Source organism: Dryas octopetala, chromosome 5 (genome assembly GCF_963921425.1).
Source record: "Dryas octopetala chromosome 5, drDryOcto1.1, whole genome shotgun sequence".
NCBI lineage: Eukaryota > Viridiplantae > Streptophyta > Magnoliopsida > Rosales > Rosaceae > Dryas > Dryas octopetala.
Genome location: NC_141370.1, coordinates 16,437,522 through 16,456,734, shown reverse-complemented (window position 1 = coordinate 16,456,734; position 19,213 = coordinate 16,437,522). Strand labels below are relative to the sequence as shown.

At 37.6% G+C, this 19,213-nt stretch overlaps 3 protein-coding genes across 3 annotated transcripts; 2 read left to right on the top strand and 1 right to left on the bottom strand.

Annotated features, from left to right (window-relative positions):
* Nucleotides 1–281: 281 nt before the first annotated feature.
* LOC147284961 (RNA-binding (RRM/RBD/RNP motifs) family protein) lies at nucleotides 282–4,233 on the top strand. The gene is made up of 8 exons (XM_086243959.1): nucleotides 282–1,033; nucleotides 1,141–1,267; nucleotides 1,372–1,519; nucleotides 2,225–2,261; nucleotides 2,383–2,620; nucleotides 2,985–3,105; nucleotides 3,187–3,284; nucleotides 3,752–4,233. Exons 1-6 carry the CDS (start codon nucleotides 794–796, stop codon nucleotides 3,074–3,076), a joined length of 882 nt encoding a protein of 293 aa, XP_086100085.1. The 5' UTR covers nucleotides 282–793; the 3' UTR covers nucleotides 3,077–3,105; nucleotides 3,187–3,284; nucleotides 3,752–4,233.
* A 1,809-nt stretch (nucleotides 4,234–6,042) lies between these two features.
* LOC147284960 (trafficking protein particle complex subunit-like protein) lies at nucleotides 6,043–11,781 on the top strand. Its single transcript, XM_086245407.1, has 8 exons — nucleotides 6,043–6,501; nucleotides 6,585–6,699; nucleotides 6,780–6,903; nucleotides 7,015–7,095; nucleotides 7,214–7,558; nucleotides 7,862–8,022; nucleotides 8,110–8,948; nucleotides 9,635–11,781. Exons 1-8 carry the CDS (start codon nucleotides 6,081–6,083, stop codon nucleotides 11,113–11,115), a joined length of 3,567 nt encoding a protein of 1,188 aa, XP_086101533.1. The 5' UTR covers nucleotides 6,043–6,080; the 3' UTR covers nucleotides 11,116–11,781.
* A 474-nt stretch (nucleotides 11,782–12,255) lies between these two features.
* On the bottom strand, nucleotides 12,256–18,224 carry LOC147284959 (RNA polymerase I specific transcription initiation factor RRN3 protein). Its single transcript, XM_086245256.1, has 15 exons — nucleotides 17,792–18,224; nucleotides 17,617–17,700; nucleotides 17,456–17,527; nucleotides 17,299–17,373; nucleotides 16,959–17,198; nucleotides 16,511–16,648; nucleotides 16,304–16,420; nucleotides 15,907–16,029; nucleotides 15,736–15,804; nucleotides 15,494–15,600; nucleotides 14,773–14,856; nucleotides 14,560–14,647; nucleotides 13,678–13,797; nucleotides 13,291–13,475; nucleotides 12,256–12,831 (listed from the first exon to the last, which is right to left on the bottom strand). The coding sequence occupies exons 1-15, from the start codon at nucleotides 17,903–17,905 to the stop codon at nucleotides 12,525–12,527; spliced, it is 1,923 nt and encodes a 640-aa protein (XP_086101382.1). The 5' UTR covers nucleotides 17,906–18,224; the 3' UTR covers nucleotides 12,256–12,524.
* Nucleotides 18,225–19,213: the final 989 nt, after the last annotated feature.

Here is a 19,213-nt window from a genome sequence, read left to right as displayed (position 1 = left end):
TGGTAATTTTTTACATATTTTAATAATTAATAACATTTTTATTTCTCAAAAATAGAAAAATAAGAGACACGATTTGTAATGTTGTAAGAAAAACTTTTGCATGTGATGGTAAAATTACGTGACATGCAAAGTTGTGTTACAAATTTATGATATTAACGAGCACTTGTTTTTTCTTATATTTAGTAAAATAGAAAATGATTTTAATAATAAGAAGAAGAACAATAATAGTGAGTGATGAAAATGTTGGGAAGATTCTGAAAAGAGAGAGGGGGAGAAAAAAGAACAGCTCAGCTCCAGGGCCTGAGGCATTTATTTCATCACCTCTAAACTAATAAATCGTGTACTAGTAGTGTGTTTGTGTTTGTCTTCCTTTTGCCTTTTGCTTTTCAGTTTTTGAAATTGGGGTTTAATTTTAATTAACAACCAATTCGATCATTTCATAATTCATAATCATCTCGCTCTATGTCTCTCTCCTCTGAAAACCCAAAAACTCTGTTTTCTACTTTTGAATTGGGTCTACTCTACTGCTCTCTACCGTACCACCAGTGACTCAGTAACCCACTAGGGGTTAGGGTTTCTAAAGCCAAACCCAGTACTATTAGAAACCATGGAAACTCACCCTCTTCTTCTTCTGGGTCCACCTCTCCCTCACGTGACCTGAATTTCCTTCCCTGATCTTATTGTTCTGTTCTGCGCTCTGAATTCTTGTGTGTGTGTGTCTCTGTGTCTGTGTCTTCGTGTGTGTTTCTCTCTATCTCTCTCTGTGTATAGATATATTCATGTGCGTGTGTATATGGCTTACCATCATCAACAGCAACACCAACAACATCATCACCATCAACAACAGCAGCAAGGGGTTCAGTTGTTCAATTCTCCATTTGGAGACACAACGTTGACGAAGGTGTTCGTGGGAGGGCTGGCCTGGGAGACCCAGAGCGACACCCTCCGCCGCCACTTCGAGCAGTTCGGCGACATCCTCGAGGCTGTCGTCATCACCGATAAGAACACCGCCCGATCCAAGGGCTACGGTTTCGTGAGCACCCATCTCTCTCTTTCTCTCCCAGACACAAACATATATTTGATTGAATTGTATTTAATTTAGCTTTCGCTTTGGTTTGGTTTGTCTGTGAGGAGGTGTAGGTCACATTCCGTGATCCCGAATCTGCGAGAAGGGCTTGTACGGACCCAAATCCTGTTATTGATGGTCGTAGAGCTAATTGTAATCTTGCCTCTCTCGGTCGTCCTCGCCCATCTTTCCCTTTTCATGGTATCTATCTATCTATCTCCATTTTTGCTCTATTGGGTACACACCCACTGCTGTTTTAATGCTTGATTTGCTTTCAAAATGGTTGCTTTGGTTAATTACTATAGGGCAACTCAGATCACCAGCACCTCCAATCCTTGGACGTGTGCAGCCACCAAGAGCTGCTTACATGGCGAACCCTGCTGCTTACCACCCCCCTCTTCCTCATGGACCTCATGCTGGTTACCAGCCCGGGTTTGTGTACCCTTCATATGGGTGAGTTCTCAATTTTCAAGCACTAGAATTTTTTGAAGTTTCATCTCAAGCTCACCACTTGAGACCAGTTGAGTTGGAGCTTTATGCAATTTTGTTCAGCTTCTCTCACTTCAAAATGCAACATTTCAGCTTCAAAAAAATGAGAACTATCTGATTGGGTGTTTTTTCATCAACCATTTCCCTTTGAGTGAAATTATCGATTAAGTGTGTTCATCTCAGACCCTTTATGATGAACTACTGTTATTCCTACTGTTATTCCTTTTGAGTAATTTAACACTGAAACTTTTGCTAGCTAAGTTCATCTTTACTGTAGAAATTTACAGTAGATATAAGTTGTTTCTTTGGGAAATGGTATGCCAAAGTGCGTTATCATTTATTGTTTGTTGAACACTGAGATATGCTTGACTAACACAGGGACTTACTAGCATTAAGCTGTCCAAAAGGCAAGGAATGATAACTTAATAAAAATCTTATTTTGTTTTTTCTGCTTTGTAGCTTTATGTTTGTGCTACAGTGTCACATCTCCTGTTACAAAGAACAAAGAGTTTTGTGTCAAAAGCAACAATTCTTTCTAACCCCTTATTTTCTGGTCGCTTAACTAGTAACCATCTATAAAATGCTTGACAGGAACCTTGGGTTCCTTACAATGTGAAAACTCCATGTGTTTATATCATCTCAAGAGATTCATCAATTTCTTTATTGCAGGTACACAGCATATGGACCTGAATTTGTCTACCCACAGGTCAATATTTTAATATATGATTACAAAGTTTTCATTTGGGATTAAAGAGTATAAGAACAGTGCTTGATTGTTGGAAAGCTAACTATCCTGCTACCATTTTGTGTTCATCAACATTTACCAGGGTGTCTACAGTCCTTACATGAATCAGCAATACCTTCAGATGTATGGGGTACCAGGCACAGTCAACCCTGGTGCATATTCATATGGACAATTGGGTCATTCTCTCTCTGGTAGTCATGGGTATACAGCAGTCCAAAGCTATGGTATTCCAGGGCATCATGTAATGCAATTCGGTGGGCCCAATGCCAGTGGAGCATCCCCAGTTGCCATTCCCACAATTCAAGCACCATATCCTACAGGCAACATTCTCCTTCCAAAATCTTCCCATTTATAAGATGATAACACATCATTCTTGTGTTTTATTATTGCTCAGCTTCTGGAATAAATAAATAATGCTTTGTCAGCTATGCTTTAAAAGGTCCTTAGACAACATTCTCCTGATTTGATAGATTTTTTCTTGAAGAAAATTTTTGAAGATTCATAAATTGTACCTTGTTCATGGAAACTCATATTGCATGCTATGCCTGTGCACCTTCATAAGCATTTGTGAGACATATATAATCATACAGCGTGGCAGCACCTATGGAAGTCAGCAATAAGTGTTATGCGGTCAACATAGTTCAGGTATAAATTCAGTGACTCTGGATTCCTTGGTTTTCTCAGGTATAGCTGCACCAGCTCTAGGACAGGCGCAGATGCTACTTCCTACTAATTCTCCTCAATTCACCAGTGGTTCTGATCAAACTGCAGGTTGAGTGGTAAATCAGAAAGGTCACATCTTGAGGTATATATAGTCACATTGTCCACCTGTTTATTAACATTTCTGCATAGTTATGCTGGATATTTGTCTTTGTCAACCATGCAGGTAATCCTTAGATTGCAGCAGGACTAAGAGAAGCTACTGCTACTTAAGTGGCAGGCTCTAAATCTAGCCTTGCAAGTTATTATCTTTGCTTTCTAGAGGTAACACCTGTTTTTCCCTTATATAGTAGATTTTACTAGTTAACAACTTAACATCCATAGCTGTAGTATAGAATTGTAGCTTATGCTCATTCGAACAGATGAAATCTACCATGACAAATTACAATTTAAACCAACAAATTTTTGAAATATTTTACAATGCGGTTGGAATAGATTATGGTGCTGAAGCATCATTTGACCTGAAATTCTTTATGCTTTTAGTTATATGAATCCAGATAAAAATCAGCAAGATCCTGACTATGTGGATGAACCTCAAATTTTGAATTTTGTGGGTGTTTAGTTCCCATCTGAATCAGTGCCTTTTGAAAATAACCAGGGATTAAAGCACATGGGACCTTATAATTTTTTTCTTTTGGCATTATTGTGTTAAAGGATACCTTATTGTTTCTTCTTTAAATTTGTTTGCTGGTTTATAAATGTACCGAGTCTGATAAAATTCATCATTGCAGGTCATTCATGTTGGTCATCAGGATACTGAAAAGTCAGTTGTTAGATGTTGAGTCATTCTGAACCCCTGAGTAATGAGCGTGGAAGAGCATGCACGGATTGCTTTTTCACCTGTGTCTGTAAAATATGCTGTTGTGCCGCCCTGGCCTGAAGCCACTGGCATGCTGTGGGTACATGGGTTTGCCGGATATGGTTTCTGGCAAACCGCATAATAAGATTGTAAATGTGTAAATAACCATCCTCCAATCCCTGTATCTATGAATCAAATATGATTTGTTGTCTGGACCCAAGATATGGGTTCCATAGTCAATTTCTTGTGCGCATTGGTGAGAAATGTCTCACGTTGTATTTATTTGTCATGTGTCCTCCTGTGCATACTGCATAGCAGAAAGTCATTGTTGAAAATTGAATCCGTCAAATCAATTGGCGTTTCTTCACTTTTTATAGGGTTGATTCTGAATCTGAAGCAGCTTCTTGTTCTTCTTGTATTGTTGTTTAGCTTATTATTTTGCTTGTTTACAAAAGAATGAAAAAAAACTCATTATTTTGCATAGCCACAGATTGACAGAGGGCAAAGAATCTGTCAATCTGATATGATGCATGCAATAGTAAAATGAGAGTAGTTTACTTAGCAATGAAGCACATCAATGGATTGGAAAGGGACAATCTCTTGGGGATCATGGCCTATCTCTTTCTTCATCGTTTATTTATTGTGGAATCATGGTCGGGCATGATTCAAAATAGTAACCATATGCAAGTTGGCAAGAGAGATCTGTAACCCACAAAGTTTTGTCTGGTTGAAAAAAGCAAAAACTTCACACAAGGTCTGGAAAATATCCAATTTTTCTCCCTGCTGCTATAACTATCAGCTTCTAATGTATATTTCGTAGAAACTTCATTTGTCAATTCTGAGATAGAAAGGTCAACTATATTTTTGTTGTTTTACATAATTTTAATAATAAGTTCAAGGATGATAATATAATTACACCACCTCCCTTTAATCTTCTCTCATCTACGTACCTTACATTCTCTCTTACGCAATTTTCACCGCATTCTCGCTATAACCTTCATCATATTAGGGAGACTTTTATTTAAGTCATTTAATTTTATAATTTATTGACTAAAATTTTATGGCTTTTAAAATTTTAACTAAAATTCAATAATATTGTAACCATTCCATGTTACATAATATTAGTTCATTATTTTATATTTTTTTTTATACATACCAGGAGCTGAGCGGTCGATGGCCATTTTTGAGTGTTCGACAGTGTATTTTTATTTTTTCGTCAAACTCTAGTTTGTCGGCTTTATATTAGGTTTTAACTCTGAGATTTTGGGTTTCACAAACCTTATTTTATACGCTAAGAAGGTATGAGGTTAACCTGTACGTTATACCTAAAAAATTAAAAAAATAATGACATATTTCTTTGACAAGGCAATGGTCAAAGGACTTTATTTAGAAAAAATAAGGGCTTTATTTAGAAAAAAAAAAAGAAAAAAAGTCATAAGATTTTTTTCTAAATAAGAAATGTTAAAAGGACTAAACTATAATTTTTCCTACTCATTGCGTGCATTTAATCTACCTAGCAATTTTATTAAAAGAAGAATTTTTGTCCATCATTTGAATTAATCAATTAAATTAATAATTGTTTTAAAAACGAAGGTTATTATTGTAATTATATATTACCTCTTCTTTTCTCTTTATTAATTTTCATCACACTGACACTACCATTTTATGTGAAGTATTGTAATATAATATGTCAGATTATTTGATAAGAGAATTTCTGGCATGTAAAAGTAGTATAACTTTGTGTTTAGGTCAAGTGTGCAACACACATTTTGTAAAATTTAGGTTTAGGCATGGAGAGTAACTGGATTAACTGTATTTTCCCTCCCTACCCCTTAAATCTTCCAATTTTATCCTCATTGTAAAAAAAAAAAAACCAAACTAGACAGACCCTCTCCTCCTCCCTTCTCCCCTCTCTATATCTACCTCTTTCTCTTTCTTTCTCTCTTCCCTTCTCTCTCCGGTCCAAAGCAAGAGAGAAAGAGAGTGGAGGAGGTCGCCGCTAGTGGTAGGGCTGGCCAGCAGATGGGTAAGAAAAGAAAATTTGGGGGTATATTTAGAATCCCCAAGATAAATTGTTGGGTTTAGAAGCCCAAAGGTCCTGGCCGAAAAAAGAAGCCCAAAGGTAAAAGCTTATGGTAAGCCCAATAATCTAACTCATGCATGCCATCAAGCATAAGAAGAGTGAGTTGAATCTGTAAAAACAAGTCGAAGAAGACGAAGAAGACGAGGAAGAATCATCATCATCATCATCATCATCGAAGATGGAAGAATACCCAGAAGAAATGAGGAGTCCGCCGGTGAGCTTAGTATCAGTGGTGGGATGCTCAGAGCTCCACGCCTCCATAACCAGCCACCTACACTCCCTCGAACCCCCAATCAACACTCTGGCCTTGCCGGACCTCTCCAAGCTCTCTCTCCTCCTCACTCCGCCCAAGCCCAAGCCCACTTCCACTCCCGGCGATTCCTCCGCCCCCCCTCCCGCCGGAATTTTGAAGCGCGATTGGCTGCTCAAGCACCGTACCAAGATTCCCGCCGTCGTCGCGGCCCTCCTCTCCTCGGATCGGGTCTCCGGCGATCCGGCCCAGTGGCTCGAGCTCTGCTCCGAAATCGACAACCTCAAAGCACTTCTTCGCGGCAGGAACATCAAATTGGTCCTTGTCGTCGTCTACTCCAATCCCAACGGTCCGTAACTGAAACTACTCCGTCTTCGCCTTCTTCGTCTATAATTTTTCAGTTTTTCAAATTTGTGATTTGAGTTGATGCAGAGGATATCTCGGAAGATCAAATGGTTGCTGTAAGGAAGCGCGCGGAGGTAGATGCCAAGTACATTCTCAGTTTTTACCCGAACGATGCTTCGAAACTCAAGCAATCGCTTTACAGGTGACGCAATTAGTAGTAATTAATAGTAATTAGTTGTAATTAGTAGTAAGGAATTGCATTGAGTTTGAGGGTTAGTGCAGGTTGGGAAGTGTATTTGCAGAGCTAGCCAGCAAGTATTACAGAGATGAAGGACGAAGGATTAAAGCGCGTATTGAGAGGAAGTCTTCGAATCCAATTGACTTCAACATTCGCTTTTCCTTCAAAGTAGGGAACCATTTGTTTTCGTCATCATCATCATCAGAATCTCTTTCATTTTCAACAGTTTGCTGTTATGTGTTGCTCTTTGTATGTTTAACTTTCATGAATTATTTCTAGGTTGCCGTATATGCCGAGTTCAGAAGAGACTGGGTTGAAGCTTTAAGGTTTTATGAAGATGCTTATCACACCCTTCGGGAGGTACTTTTGTTTTTTGCTTCCTAACCCAATATCGATATCAATAAAAATCTGCCATGGTTGAGATGGTTGGTAGCTTCCCACATGTTCAATTTTGTTATATTTATATATTTGTTTGCAGGCGATTGCTGGGGCACCAACTAGGTTGTCGGCAATTCAACGCTTAGTTGAGATAAAAACTGTTGCAGAGCAATTGCATTTCAAGATTGCAACCTTGTTATTGCATGGTGGAAAGATTATAGAAGCAGTTGTGTGGTTCCGCCAGCACAATGCTGCATACAGAAAGCTCATAGGAGCCCCAGAAGCTATATTTCTTCACTGGGAGTGGATGAGTAGACAGTTCTTGGTGTTTGCCGAGTTGCTGGAGAGAAGTTCAGCAGTCATTCAAAGCATTTCACCTCTAGCTGTAGGCACTGCAGACAGACGTTTGTCTGAGTGGGAATTTCAGCCAGCTCATTACTATCAGGTGACCAGGCCTAGCATCTAATTCATACCAAATTAAAGACTGTCATGATATATTTCCTTAAAGTTCCATAACCATCATGATAGTCTTGGTGCCCGCTTTCCAACTGTTGCAATTGCTTGCAACTCAAAGAAGCTGCTGCTTGGTTAGGATTTCTCCGGTTGCTACCAAATTAGATTGTATAATCAACCCATTTATACTTTTTTTTTTTGTTTACAATGATTGATCAAAAGTTTGATTAGCTCTGATTAATAATCAGATTATACTTTCTGCTGTGTTGAGGCAAAAAATTTAATCTTGAAACAGTTAGCTGCTCACTACTTGAAGGAGAAGAGATCTTCGTTGGAATTTGCGGTGTCAATGTCAGAAGGTGAGGTCGATTGCAGCGCTGAATCTGTGGTACCTTCATCCTATTTGGGTCAGTTTGCTCGATTAATTGAGCAAGGGGATGCATTTGTCATGCAACCGTAAGTCTTTGTTAATCAATACCGTGAACTTTTTCTTTATTTGCATGTTCTCTTACTAAAGCCTGCTAAGTTTTATTCAACTTGCAGCCTTACTGATGAAGAGTATATGCGTTATGCTATTTCTGAAGGAAAAAGGTTCCAAGATTCCTTTGAAATTATTGCTTTACTCAAAAAATCTTGTGAATCATACAATAATCTCAAAGTCAGGAGAATGAGCTCATTTTGTGGGTTCCAGATGGCCAGAGAATATTATTCTGTAGGTGATTTTAGCAATGCAAAACAGCTTTTTGATGACATTGCAATTCTATACAGACAAGAGGGTTGGGTTACTTTGTTGTGGGAGGTATTGGGTTACCTACGTGAATGTTCAAGGAAACATAGTAGAGTTAAAGATTTTATAGAGTACTCCTTTGAAATGGCTGCGCTCCCTATATCAGCTGATACTGGTATCCAGTCTTTCAGATTTGAAGAATCTGGTCCAGCTGGGCCTGCGACTCTCCAACAAAGAGAAACAATACACAAAGAAGTTTTTGGGCTTGTTAGTGGAGAACCGGGGTTTGCATCAATTGAAAACAGTGATGATCTCAAAGTAAATGGTGATAATCCACTTCACCTCGAAATTGATCTCGTCAGTCCCCTTAGATTGGTTCTTCTTGCTTCAGTTGCTTTTCATGAACACATAATCAAGCCTGGCTCATCCACATTGGTTACACTGTCACTTCTGTCACAATTACCACTTAATTTTGAAATTGATCAATTAGAAGTGCAGTTCAATCAGTCGGATTGTAACTTTATCATCATGAATGGCAAAAGGCCTCATGTAGCTGCCGTGATTGATGGCCAACCGGGTCGCCGAATAGAGACTGCTTCTTCTTTGGCACTTTCTACAAATAAATGGCTGCGATTGACATATGACATCAAATCTGGTAAAACAAAGATTCTATTCTGCATTCTATAGTGTTAAGATTATACATTAGGTTCATTCTGATATGCATGCAACAGATATTACCTGACATATAACATGAGCTTGATGTACTCTATGATATCAGATTCAGTAGAGTATTTGGACCTGTCTTGCTACATCTTGATATGCCTCCCCAATCTTGTGATATTACTTGTTCATGTTAGAATAAACTGCTCAAGTCATAACATCTAAATAAATGTAACAACTGATGACCCGTTATATTTATCTGTCACACACTCACAAATCACATTCAACTTAGATGTTTTGTGAGTTATGTGCATATGTTGGATTTTTTTCCCCTTTGGAGAGAGAATATTATTAAAAGTTTGTTTGGGTTTGTAAAATATATTTTTCTGCTCTACTGAAAGTAATTAATATCACATAAGTGATTGCAGTTCAATTCATGATTTGTGGAAGCCCATGTGGTTAATCCAGCAATTTAATTGGGAGTTAGGCCAACTTATTGCTCAATTGGCCTAATAGCCAGATTTTGAGTGATTGCTTTATGCTTGATAATTAAATTACTTTCCTGCATTCCTCCTTTTGTACCAAGGGTTCATCTTAATATCCTTGATAGTATTGTTAGATCATCCATAATGCCCCCCTTCTATTGTTCTCTAGTTGTAACACAATTTTTTGACTATTCAGATCAAAGTGGAAAGCTTGAATGCATATCTGTTATTGCAAAAATGGGACCCCACTTCACAATCTGTTGCAGAGCTGAAAGTCCTGCTTCGATGGATGAGTTGCCTCTTTGGAAATTTGAAGATCGTGTGGTAACATACCCAACCAAGGACCCTGCTCTGGCATTCTCTGGTCAGAAGGCTACTCAGGTTGAAGAACCAGACCCACTGGTGGATCTCTATTTAGGTGCTTCTGGCCCTGCATTTATTGGGGAGAGCTTCATAGTACCTGTTACTATCAGGTCCAAGGGCCATGATGTTAACTCTGGTGAGTTGAAGATCAATCTGGTGGATGTAAGGGGAGGTGGTTTGTTCAGTCCAAGGGAAACAGAACCATCTATGGATACTCATCATGTTGAACTTCTTGGTATTTCTGGACCAGAAGGAGAAGATGAATCCCAATTGAATACTGATGAAATTAAGAAAATTCAACAATCTTTTGGATTGGTTTCTGTTCCTTTTCTCAAAAGTGGAGACTCGTGGTCTTGCAAATTGGAAATCAAGTGGAACAGACCCAAACCAATTATGCTCTATGTCTCATTGGGTTATTCTCCAGATAAGAATGAATCAAACGCACAAAAAGTTAATGTCCACAAGAGCTTGCAGATTGAAGGAAAGAATGCAATCATAATTAGCCATCGCCATATGCTTCCATTCCGGCGGTACCCATTGTTGCTTTCTAGGATAAAGCCAGCTCCTGATTCTGATCAGTCAGCATCAATGCCCTTAAACGGAACTAGTGTACTTGTTGTTAGTGCAAAGAACTGTTCCGAGGTGCCGCTTCAGTTACTATCCTTATCTCTTGAAGTAGATGACAATGATGGCACTGAAAGGTCATGTTCTGTGCAACATGGAGGTGAGGACCTTTTAGACCCTTCCCTTCTTGTTCCAGGAGAAGAGTTCAAGAAGGTTTACACTGTCACTTCTGAGACGAATTCTTCAAAGCTTAAGTTAGGTGATGTGTATCTTAGATGGAGAAGGACTTCTGGGACTGAGGTGCAATCTGGTTCCACAGCTTCAGTTTTAACTAAACACAGACTTCCTGATGTGAATCTGGAGTCATCACCTCTGGTTGTGAGTTTGGATTGTCCTCCTTACGCAATCCTTGGTGATCCCTTCACATATTTTGTTAAAATCCAGAACCAAACGGAATTGCTTCAGGAGGCCAAAATTTCATTGGCAGATGTACTAAGTTTTGTATTATCTGGGTCTCACAATGACACCATTTTTATTCTTCCAAAATCTGAGCACATCATCGGTTACAAGCTTGTGCCACTTGCCTCGGGTGCACAACAGCTACCCAAATTCACTTTAACCTCAGTTAGATATTCAACTGGGTTTCAGCCCTCAATTGCTGCATCTACTATTTTTGTGTTTCCCTCCAAGCCTCATTTCAAGATGGTCGCTGTGGGAGATGATAGGGTGGAATCGCTGGTTGCTGAATGATGTCTACCTCTGTTGAATAAATTTTCTATGACAGGTTTGCTAGATGCTTCTTGCTGGATTGGTTTGCGCTGTATTTAATTACTGTCGAACAACAAGTGAGAGATACTCAGAAAGATCAAGCTGAGGGCCATAATATAAAACTTGACCCCTTCAATTTAGGGGATCATTTGCATTGCCACAGTTTAGTCTGGAAATGTTCCTGCACCTCTTGGAAATATGGGTTTATCAATGTGTAGTGCTGAACCAAGGTAGGAGATGGAAGAGATGTGGGCTGGTCAGAATACATTGGTTCTACTAATTCCACTGCTGGTTGTAGCTACTGACGGCGCCAGCGGGGTGTTGTTATGGGGTGGACTGACTCAGGGCCAGAACATAGAAGGGACTAAGAGGGGCCACGGCTCTTGCAAAGTTTTGGAAAAAAAAAAATCAATAAGAAGTTATAGACTACCATTCTAATCTTCCAAACAATTTAATGTGTTGAGCATATGTGTGATTTGTCAATACATTTTTTCTTATTTTTTGTTCTATTCTTTTCATGAACATTAAGAGATACCATTTAACTTATTTTTCTTTTACATTTAAGGATTAATATGAGTGGGTTTATTTGAACCCACATATTTTGTATCTTTTTCTTTATTCAACTTTTTTATATAATTTTTTTCCACATTTATACTTGCAAAAAACTACAGCGGCCAAAAAAAAAACTTGCAAAAACTACCACCATTGGTGATTTAATCTTATAATTTCTTTTGTTTTAATAACCAGACCTCTATAAAAGTATAAAGTCCAATTTCTTAGCGTAAAACTCTCTTAACCAAAACACTAATGTAAGGCTTAATCCAAATTTAGACTACCATTCGAAATGTTAAAAGGAAACCATTCATCAATCAAGTAACAGTTTTATGTCCTCGCAAAATTTTAGTTCTTGGAGAAGCAGAACTTCAGAAAAATACAAACCTAAATACCTAATTATGCATGAAGCCACTTTAAACCTGCTTTAAAATAGGTAAAGCACAACATTAAAACAAGAAGAATTAGATTTCCAATTAGAATTTTTTTTTTTTGCCACAATTCAAATGATAACTAAAGGTCCCTGAACGTAAAATCAAGTCCATAAGGCAGAGATTGCCCAAATTCAAATAAAAATATAACTTGGATCATATATCTTTCATTAAATTAACGGAGGGCAGGAAAGCTAAGCTCCACAAGTGGACAATACAAAAACCCAAAATTTAAAACCAGAAGCAGAACTCTACCACCACTACACATCTCTCTCATTATCAGCTCGCCACATCACTTTTTGAGGGGCCACTGTGGCTAGCATAACGTCTGTTTGTACAACAAATACATATAATTCTATAACCAATACAATTTTGCTGCTTGCATTTCCTAAAAGAAATTAGAGTAATTTACAAAGACTCCGGACTTGTGGACGGTCTAATTCTCGAGGGCATTCGCATGGGCTGGTTTATTGCACCACCAAACTTACAGCGGAACGAGTCCTTTGGTGTGATAGACATTTTGTTCAAGGCAGACTCAAATTCATCAAAACCAAAATGCTGTTCCTCCAAGCTTTTTATAATCTCACAATCCATCACATTCTCCTCATTTCCACCCACAAAAGCTTCATCAACATCTTCATCGCTAAAATCTTCTTCGTCATCGTCATAAGTAGGTTGAACCATTGACCAGTAAACAAACTTTGGCCGAATATATCTTTATATGCAGGAAAATATACCAGTTAGCAAAGCAATCAAAACTTTAATAATTTGATTCTTGGAGCCAAGGTGGACGTGAATAGTTCACCAAAAAAGACATTTTGTTGTCCGGACTGTTAAAAACAGAGCCAGAAAGACAATCTTATTAGAATTCCCTTGTAAGGCTTTCTTAAAAGTTAAAACTATGCTCGACAACAGCAAATCTTATTTTTCTCTCAAATTTGGATAGTCAATGCATGGGATTTATTTCAATTTTCCCAAAAAATAGAAGGGCAGCTGGGAGTCGCAAATTTTTGGGTTTCAAAACTACATTTTCATAGGTTATCTGCCCCGCCTTGCGTTTCGGTCTTGTGCATAAAATATCATGCATCCCACCAGATTTCCCCATGTTATATTTGATTTTTAATGAAAGAATGATTTCCTTCCAAAATGATGAATCCAAAGCTAACATACTAACCTGTCACTTTTTTTCAGCAAACATGGGTCAAATGGGAAGAGCATGTCAAGCCTCTCCATCCCACCAAATGCCCTTGAATATTCTGATTCCAGATGGTCATCAAAATTGAATTCCTCAGTCGTTGTGAATAAACCAGCTGCCTCTGCTTGCCGTAGAAACTCCATTACTATGGAAGGCAGGCACACCTGTTAAAATGAAGAATAAAATCAGGCATTATGATATGATAACTTTAGACAGAAAAGCATCCTCAAATAGTATAAAAGAGAACTAAAGGGCAAGGGCATAAGATCAACGAAAATATAATGAAGCTTGTTTATTGTCCACGGTGAGACTAGGTGTAGAAAACCCTCCTACAATTTTATGGTTGTGCCCCAAAACAGTCCTCACCTTCAGTGGGCTCAATTTATTTGTTAAAATTGACTCTAGAGGCAGACGAACCAGCCATGACTTCAACCGAGCAACATCCATCATTGATCTCATCCGGAAGCACAGCAAATACATGATGGCCTGTTGGGCACATAATTAACCATCAAAAGAAAATCTTTACACTTACTCCATACAAGTAAAATAACTTTGATGTTGCCAAATATATGATATAAAATATAAGCAGCATAAGCATAGGACAGGGATCACAAAATGCAACTATTAAAGAACAATCTTATTAGGTGTGCAGTTAGCACGACAGAAGCAGTGAAACCAGGCCCGCATAAAAATAGAAAGGGAATGTGGCTATGATGGTGGAGGTGGTGATGTAGCAGTACAAAGGTAATGAAGGGAGGAATTGCAGTGTCACTCTACCACTGTCCATAGTTGCGGACTTGGTTCCAACTAGCTATCAGGATCTCCCCACAAACAATATGGAGAAATTATGAATATCAACAAAAGTTTGGCTTGGCAATTCAAAATCATGATTTCACAATGCAATTCAATACCAAAAATACATCTTAAGTTTGAAAAAAATTTCTAGCCACCCATGCCAATACGTTATACAATTCTTCTGATCAAATGCGAATTCTTACCAATCCAGACAAGACTATTTTTTTTGCGATAAGAAAACCAGCCAAGACTATGAAAATGTTCAGACATCTGCGCGATATTTCTGTTTCCTTTTCGTAATCATTAAGGATAAAAACAAACACATTTCAATATAAAATTCACTTTACCATACAGCTGTTTACCATCTTCACATGCCATTTCATTAAGAAAGAGAGCTGCAACATTTGATTATTATAAGTTAAAAAATTTATTGTCAAGTATAAAAAAATATACCTGACATCCAGAATAAAATATTCTATGAGCTTCTGGATTTATTCCGCCATCCTGCATTTTGACATATTTAAAGCACCAATCCACCAACCTGAAACCAGAGAAACACATGACGACTGCATTAGACAGATTCCTTATCTCTTTCATTTCTTATGTCTAAATGTTGGTCCTTGAAAGAACATAGATTAGATTGGACTATTTAGGTCTGTACACAACCTTTCCAGAATGCTAGCAACCATAGAGGCTGACAGAAACTTCGCACGAGACAAATAACTAGCAAGATAAGCAACAGCACTCATCCTGCACAAAACCCAAAAGGGAAATCAGTACTATATATGATGCCCCTAAACATCTAAAAGTTGAAACTAATAATCTGAAAAAATGTCCTCTTTTGTGACTATAATTACAGATGAACTCAAGAACACAAGATATTCTCCTGCCAAACACACCAAAAGAAAGGGAAAAAAAGGTATGTGACAGAGACCCATGCCAACAAATAGCATCCACCTTAGTGATCTAAGGTAACAATAGATTTTCAACTATATAGCTACCCTGCCAGATTTTCCATTGTTTTCTTGAGTGCCATGAATACATATTGGTCGTCAACAGATATGTAAAACATGCCTCATATCTAAACCATGTCGTGTAGTACTCATAATGGGTTTACTATACACATGCCCCAAATGTTCCTTACAAAAAGTGTCAAATCCCAGGTCATGCACCAATAGTCTCGTACAAATGTAAGGTAGAATAACAATTAGAGGAAACCAGAAACAAAATGGTATATCTCATAAAAAAGATAAATGTTTAAGTCCACTTCAAGAGGTTTAAAGACCACAATTCTAAAATCAATCTAAGATATGAATGCTTTCCAAAATAAGAACTAACAAATAAAGAAAAAACACCAACTATACATCATAAAAAACAAGCATATTACCTAAGACGTGGGGGGTTGGTACTGCAAACAAAAATTTCTTCAAGCATCATAGCAAATGTCACACCACAATTTCCAGGATCAAGAGAACAGGCATAGAACATCACAAACTGCAATAAGGAAAAAGCAATTTAATACAGGGATTAAATAAACCACTAATTATGCAATTAAGCATAAAAAGAAAAAAAAAAAAAGAACAATGAAAAACGTCAAAAATATATATATGTTGATTATGTATGCATCACCTGGGCAAATTTTGGCTTATACGCTGGCAAGACAGTCTTCTTAAATGACTCAAGAAGAACTTCAAAGACCTAGACACACCATATAAATAACAGATAAAAGTGAACACTAGGATAGGGGAATGAGCAAATTAAACATGTCAACCAAAAGGGGGAAAAAGATATGAAAGTTACCTCTATCAAACGGCCACCATCTTCACAGGATTCAAGATGCTCAAAAGTTAACACCATCAAGCTATCTAACTTTTCAGCAGATACTTTTCCTGCTGAACTTGTGCAACTTAGTTCTCTTGGAAGCTGTATAAAATAACTTTCAATCACTTTACAATGAAGGATTAAAATTATCATAAGCAGTAAAGAACAAGAATAGTGTGAGGAACAAATGCTAAGCAAATTCCTGTTTTTGAAAAATGAAAACCACACAACATGTCATTGGTCTGGAATTGGACAAGTATTAACTAACTTCCCTCACTATAACAACTACGTCAGAAATTCAAATTTAAATCATAAATTAGTCCAAGGCTATACATCATATGAACAGTTTATATAGTTTAAGCCAATTTGATCATACCTCACTACCATCATTCAGACCATCATCATATGTAAACTCGTCCACATCTTCTAGCTCCATCTGAAACACTCCTTTACTAGAATCATCTAGTAAGATGTCGTCCCATCCAACCTCCTCCTATAGCAAGTCAGTTCATAACGTCATCATGAAAAAATGTATTTATTTCTTTCAACTACTAAATCAAATTGAACATTCAAATATACATACTTTTGATGAGACCTTCAATATACATACATCCAATTCTAGCAGCACATCCATCACACCTGCAAGAATTGGAATCCGAACAACTTCGCCAAGCACACCACTTTCCAACTTTAACATGTTCTCTACGAACATAAGGATACTCTACAATAGAAACATGGCATATCTTTAGAAATAGAAACTTACATAGAACACTAACCAGATAAACAATGCAGACATTGGAGGAAGAAAAAAATTGCAACATGTTCAATAATGAACCACAATAGGAAGTAAAATCCATTGTTCTGTAGACTAAATAATATTATACAACGCTATACATCAGGAAATTAAAGATCATGATCACTTTCAAAGACGATATCTCGCCTATGTAGTACTATCAGAAAGCTAACAATGACTGCAGAGGATATTTTCTTAGATAACAACATTTTGGTACTAGATGGCACGTTGAACTTACATTATCCTTGAAACGATAAAAGTGCCGCGCTCTCTCTATAACAATTGGCACTAGTCTCGCAGGCGAAAGTGGCACCAAATCAGCTATATCTTTTATAGCTGAATGCACACGAGATAAAACTTGGTCCTTTAATGTAAGGCCCCACGGCAGGTTCAAGGAATTCTGGAAATAACCATGAGGTGAGAACTGGCCTATGAGCATGTCCAAACATCGATCAACATACTTCCCGCTTGAAGCAGCCTGCAGCATTGTAAGTGAAAAACAATCTAAAAGTCTTGCCAATTGGCCCTAAAACATACAAAAATAATGACAATTGCAGAACCATATGAAACCCACATACCAAGGAAATAATTAATTCCACCACCGCATCCAGTATATCAGGATACTTATACTTCCACAAGCTCATATTGAAAATCTGAAGACATTTTTGCAATGAATAATTAATAAAACATAACCAAGGATAACAAAAAAAACAAAGGGTAATACTATCAGCTTACTGCATTGAGGAGCAAGTCGTGTACGACATTGTCTATGTAATTAACTGCTCCAGATAGCGCCTTCAAACTAGTCTGGGCGATCATAAACAACGAAAACTTCAAAAACTAGACAAAATGAATTCAAGTGAAACCAAATTAGTTGCTTATAGGCAAGAACTTACCACAAGCAGAGCTGCCTCCTCAGGGTTAAGTGTTTGATCGTGGTATATAACCGAAATGAGTTCAGCGTATTCGGCAGTATCGCCCTGAGACAAAACAATTGAGATTCAAACTTGTCAGAGCTAAAATTGGAACCAAACAATCAAGAAACAAGCTTTCCTAGTTCCGAATGCTTACCGATGAGACTGAACAAAGAACGTCCTTCATGTGATTGACCAGGTCAGAATCGGTGAAATCAGCGTCGTCCATCTCGTTGAAAGCTGCCTCGTTGTTCCTGAACTCGACGCCCATGGCTTTCTCTCTTGCCCTAGCCCTACGGATCCTCGTGAAATTTTCAGCGGGGATGCCCTAGGACTAGGTTTTGCTTCAGCCGTAACAGCAGGTTAGGTAGGGTTCACAGAAAGTGAGTGCGTGCGTTCAGTGATGTGAGCAGTGAGCAGAGGTCGTCGGTCGTCGGTCGTCTTCTTCTTTCTCTGTGCTACTGCAGCTGCGGCTTTGAAAACGTCGTCGTTTTCTTCGGTGTCGGCCACCCAGTGAGGAAGTGAGAAGAGAAACCCAAAAAAACCAGGGTTTGGAAATAGCGGCTGCTGAAGCTCCCTCTTTTAATATAACTAACTCTCCTTTTTAAACGCGGGAGACTATTCCCATTTTGCATTTTTTTTTTTTTGGGGGGTTTTTAATTGTCTGAACTTTTTTTTAAATTGTAATAAAATAGTTTCGGCCCATGGGCCGTGGAAAACTCTTTTTGGGTTGCTGGGCTAGATCGGTGACGAAAGAGTGGGGGGTTTTGATCATCAGATCAAATCTAATGCCTAAAAGAAAAATCTAAGCCCGATCATTTTAGCCCGAGTGAACAATCTATTAAATTTAGCCTGCTTAATGTCCCTATAAGAAAAAATAAAAAGATAAATTAAACGATTAGGGTTGAAAATGACATTATTTATGAAGTGCCATTGTATATTAATAAATAGTTAAATAACTTAAATGTAGATGGGAAATAAGGCACATCTCCCACCATTCACAATTGCAAAGCTTACAAAAATTGAATGACAGATCTGGCCTTTTTCCTTTAGGTATTGACTAATAGAGTAAGGCTTTATTATAATCTATTTGAATTTTGAGTTTGATCTCACTTTATCACCTAAAAAAAAATTATGTTAATTTACCACATAAATTAAAAATTTGTTGCAATGTACCACCTCGAGCTCATTCCGTCTAAAACTTTGTTAAAACTGTGTGTTTGTCTTTTCAAGTCAACTTTCCATTGTTAGAAAGCGAGTAAAGTGTAAAAAGTAATTTTTTTTTCTAACAATATAAACTTGAAAATACCAAAACACTCTTATATTTAACCAAAATTTAGATGGAATGAGCCACATATGGCAAATTGCAACAAATTTTTAATTCAGGTGGTAAATTGACACAATTTTTTTTTAAAGTGTTGAAGTGAGATTAAGCCTAAAATTCAAGTGAGATTAAGTCTAAAATTCAAGTGTGTAAAATGTAAACAAGCCATAGATTAATAATAACATACAATTATAATACATGATGATTGGTGAAGAAAATCTTCTATGCAAATTGCAATCCTTTTATATAATGGTT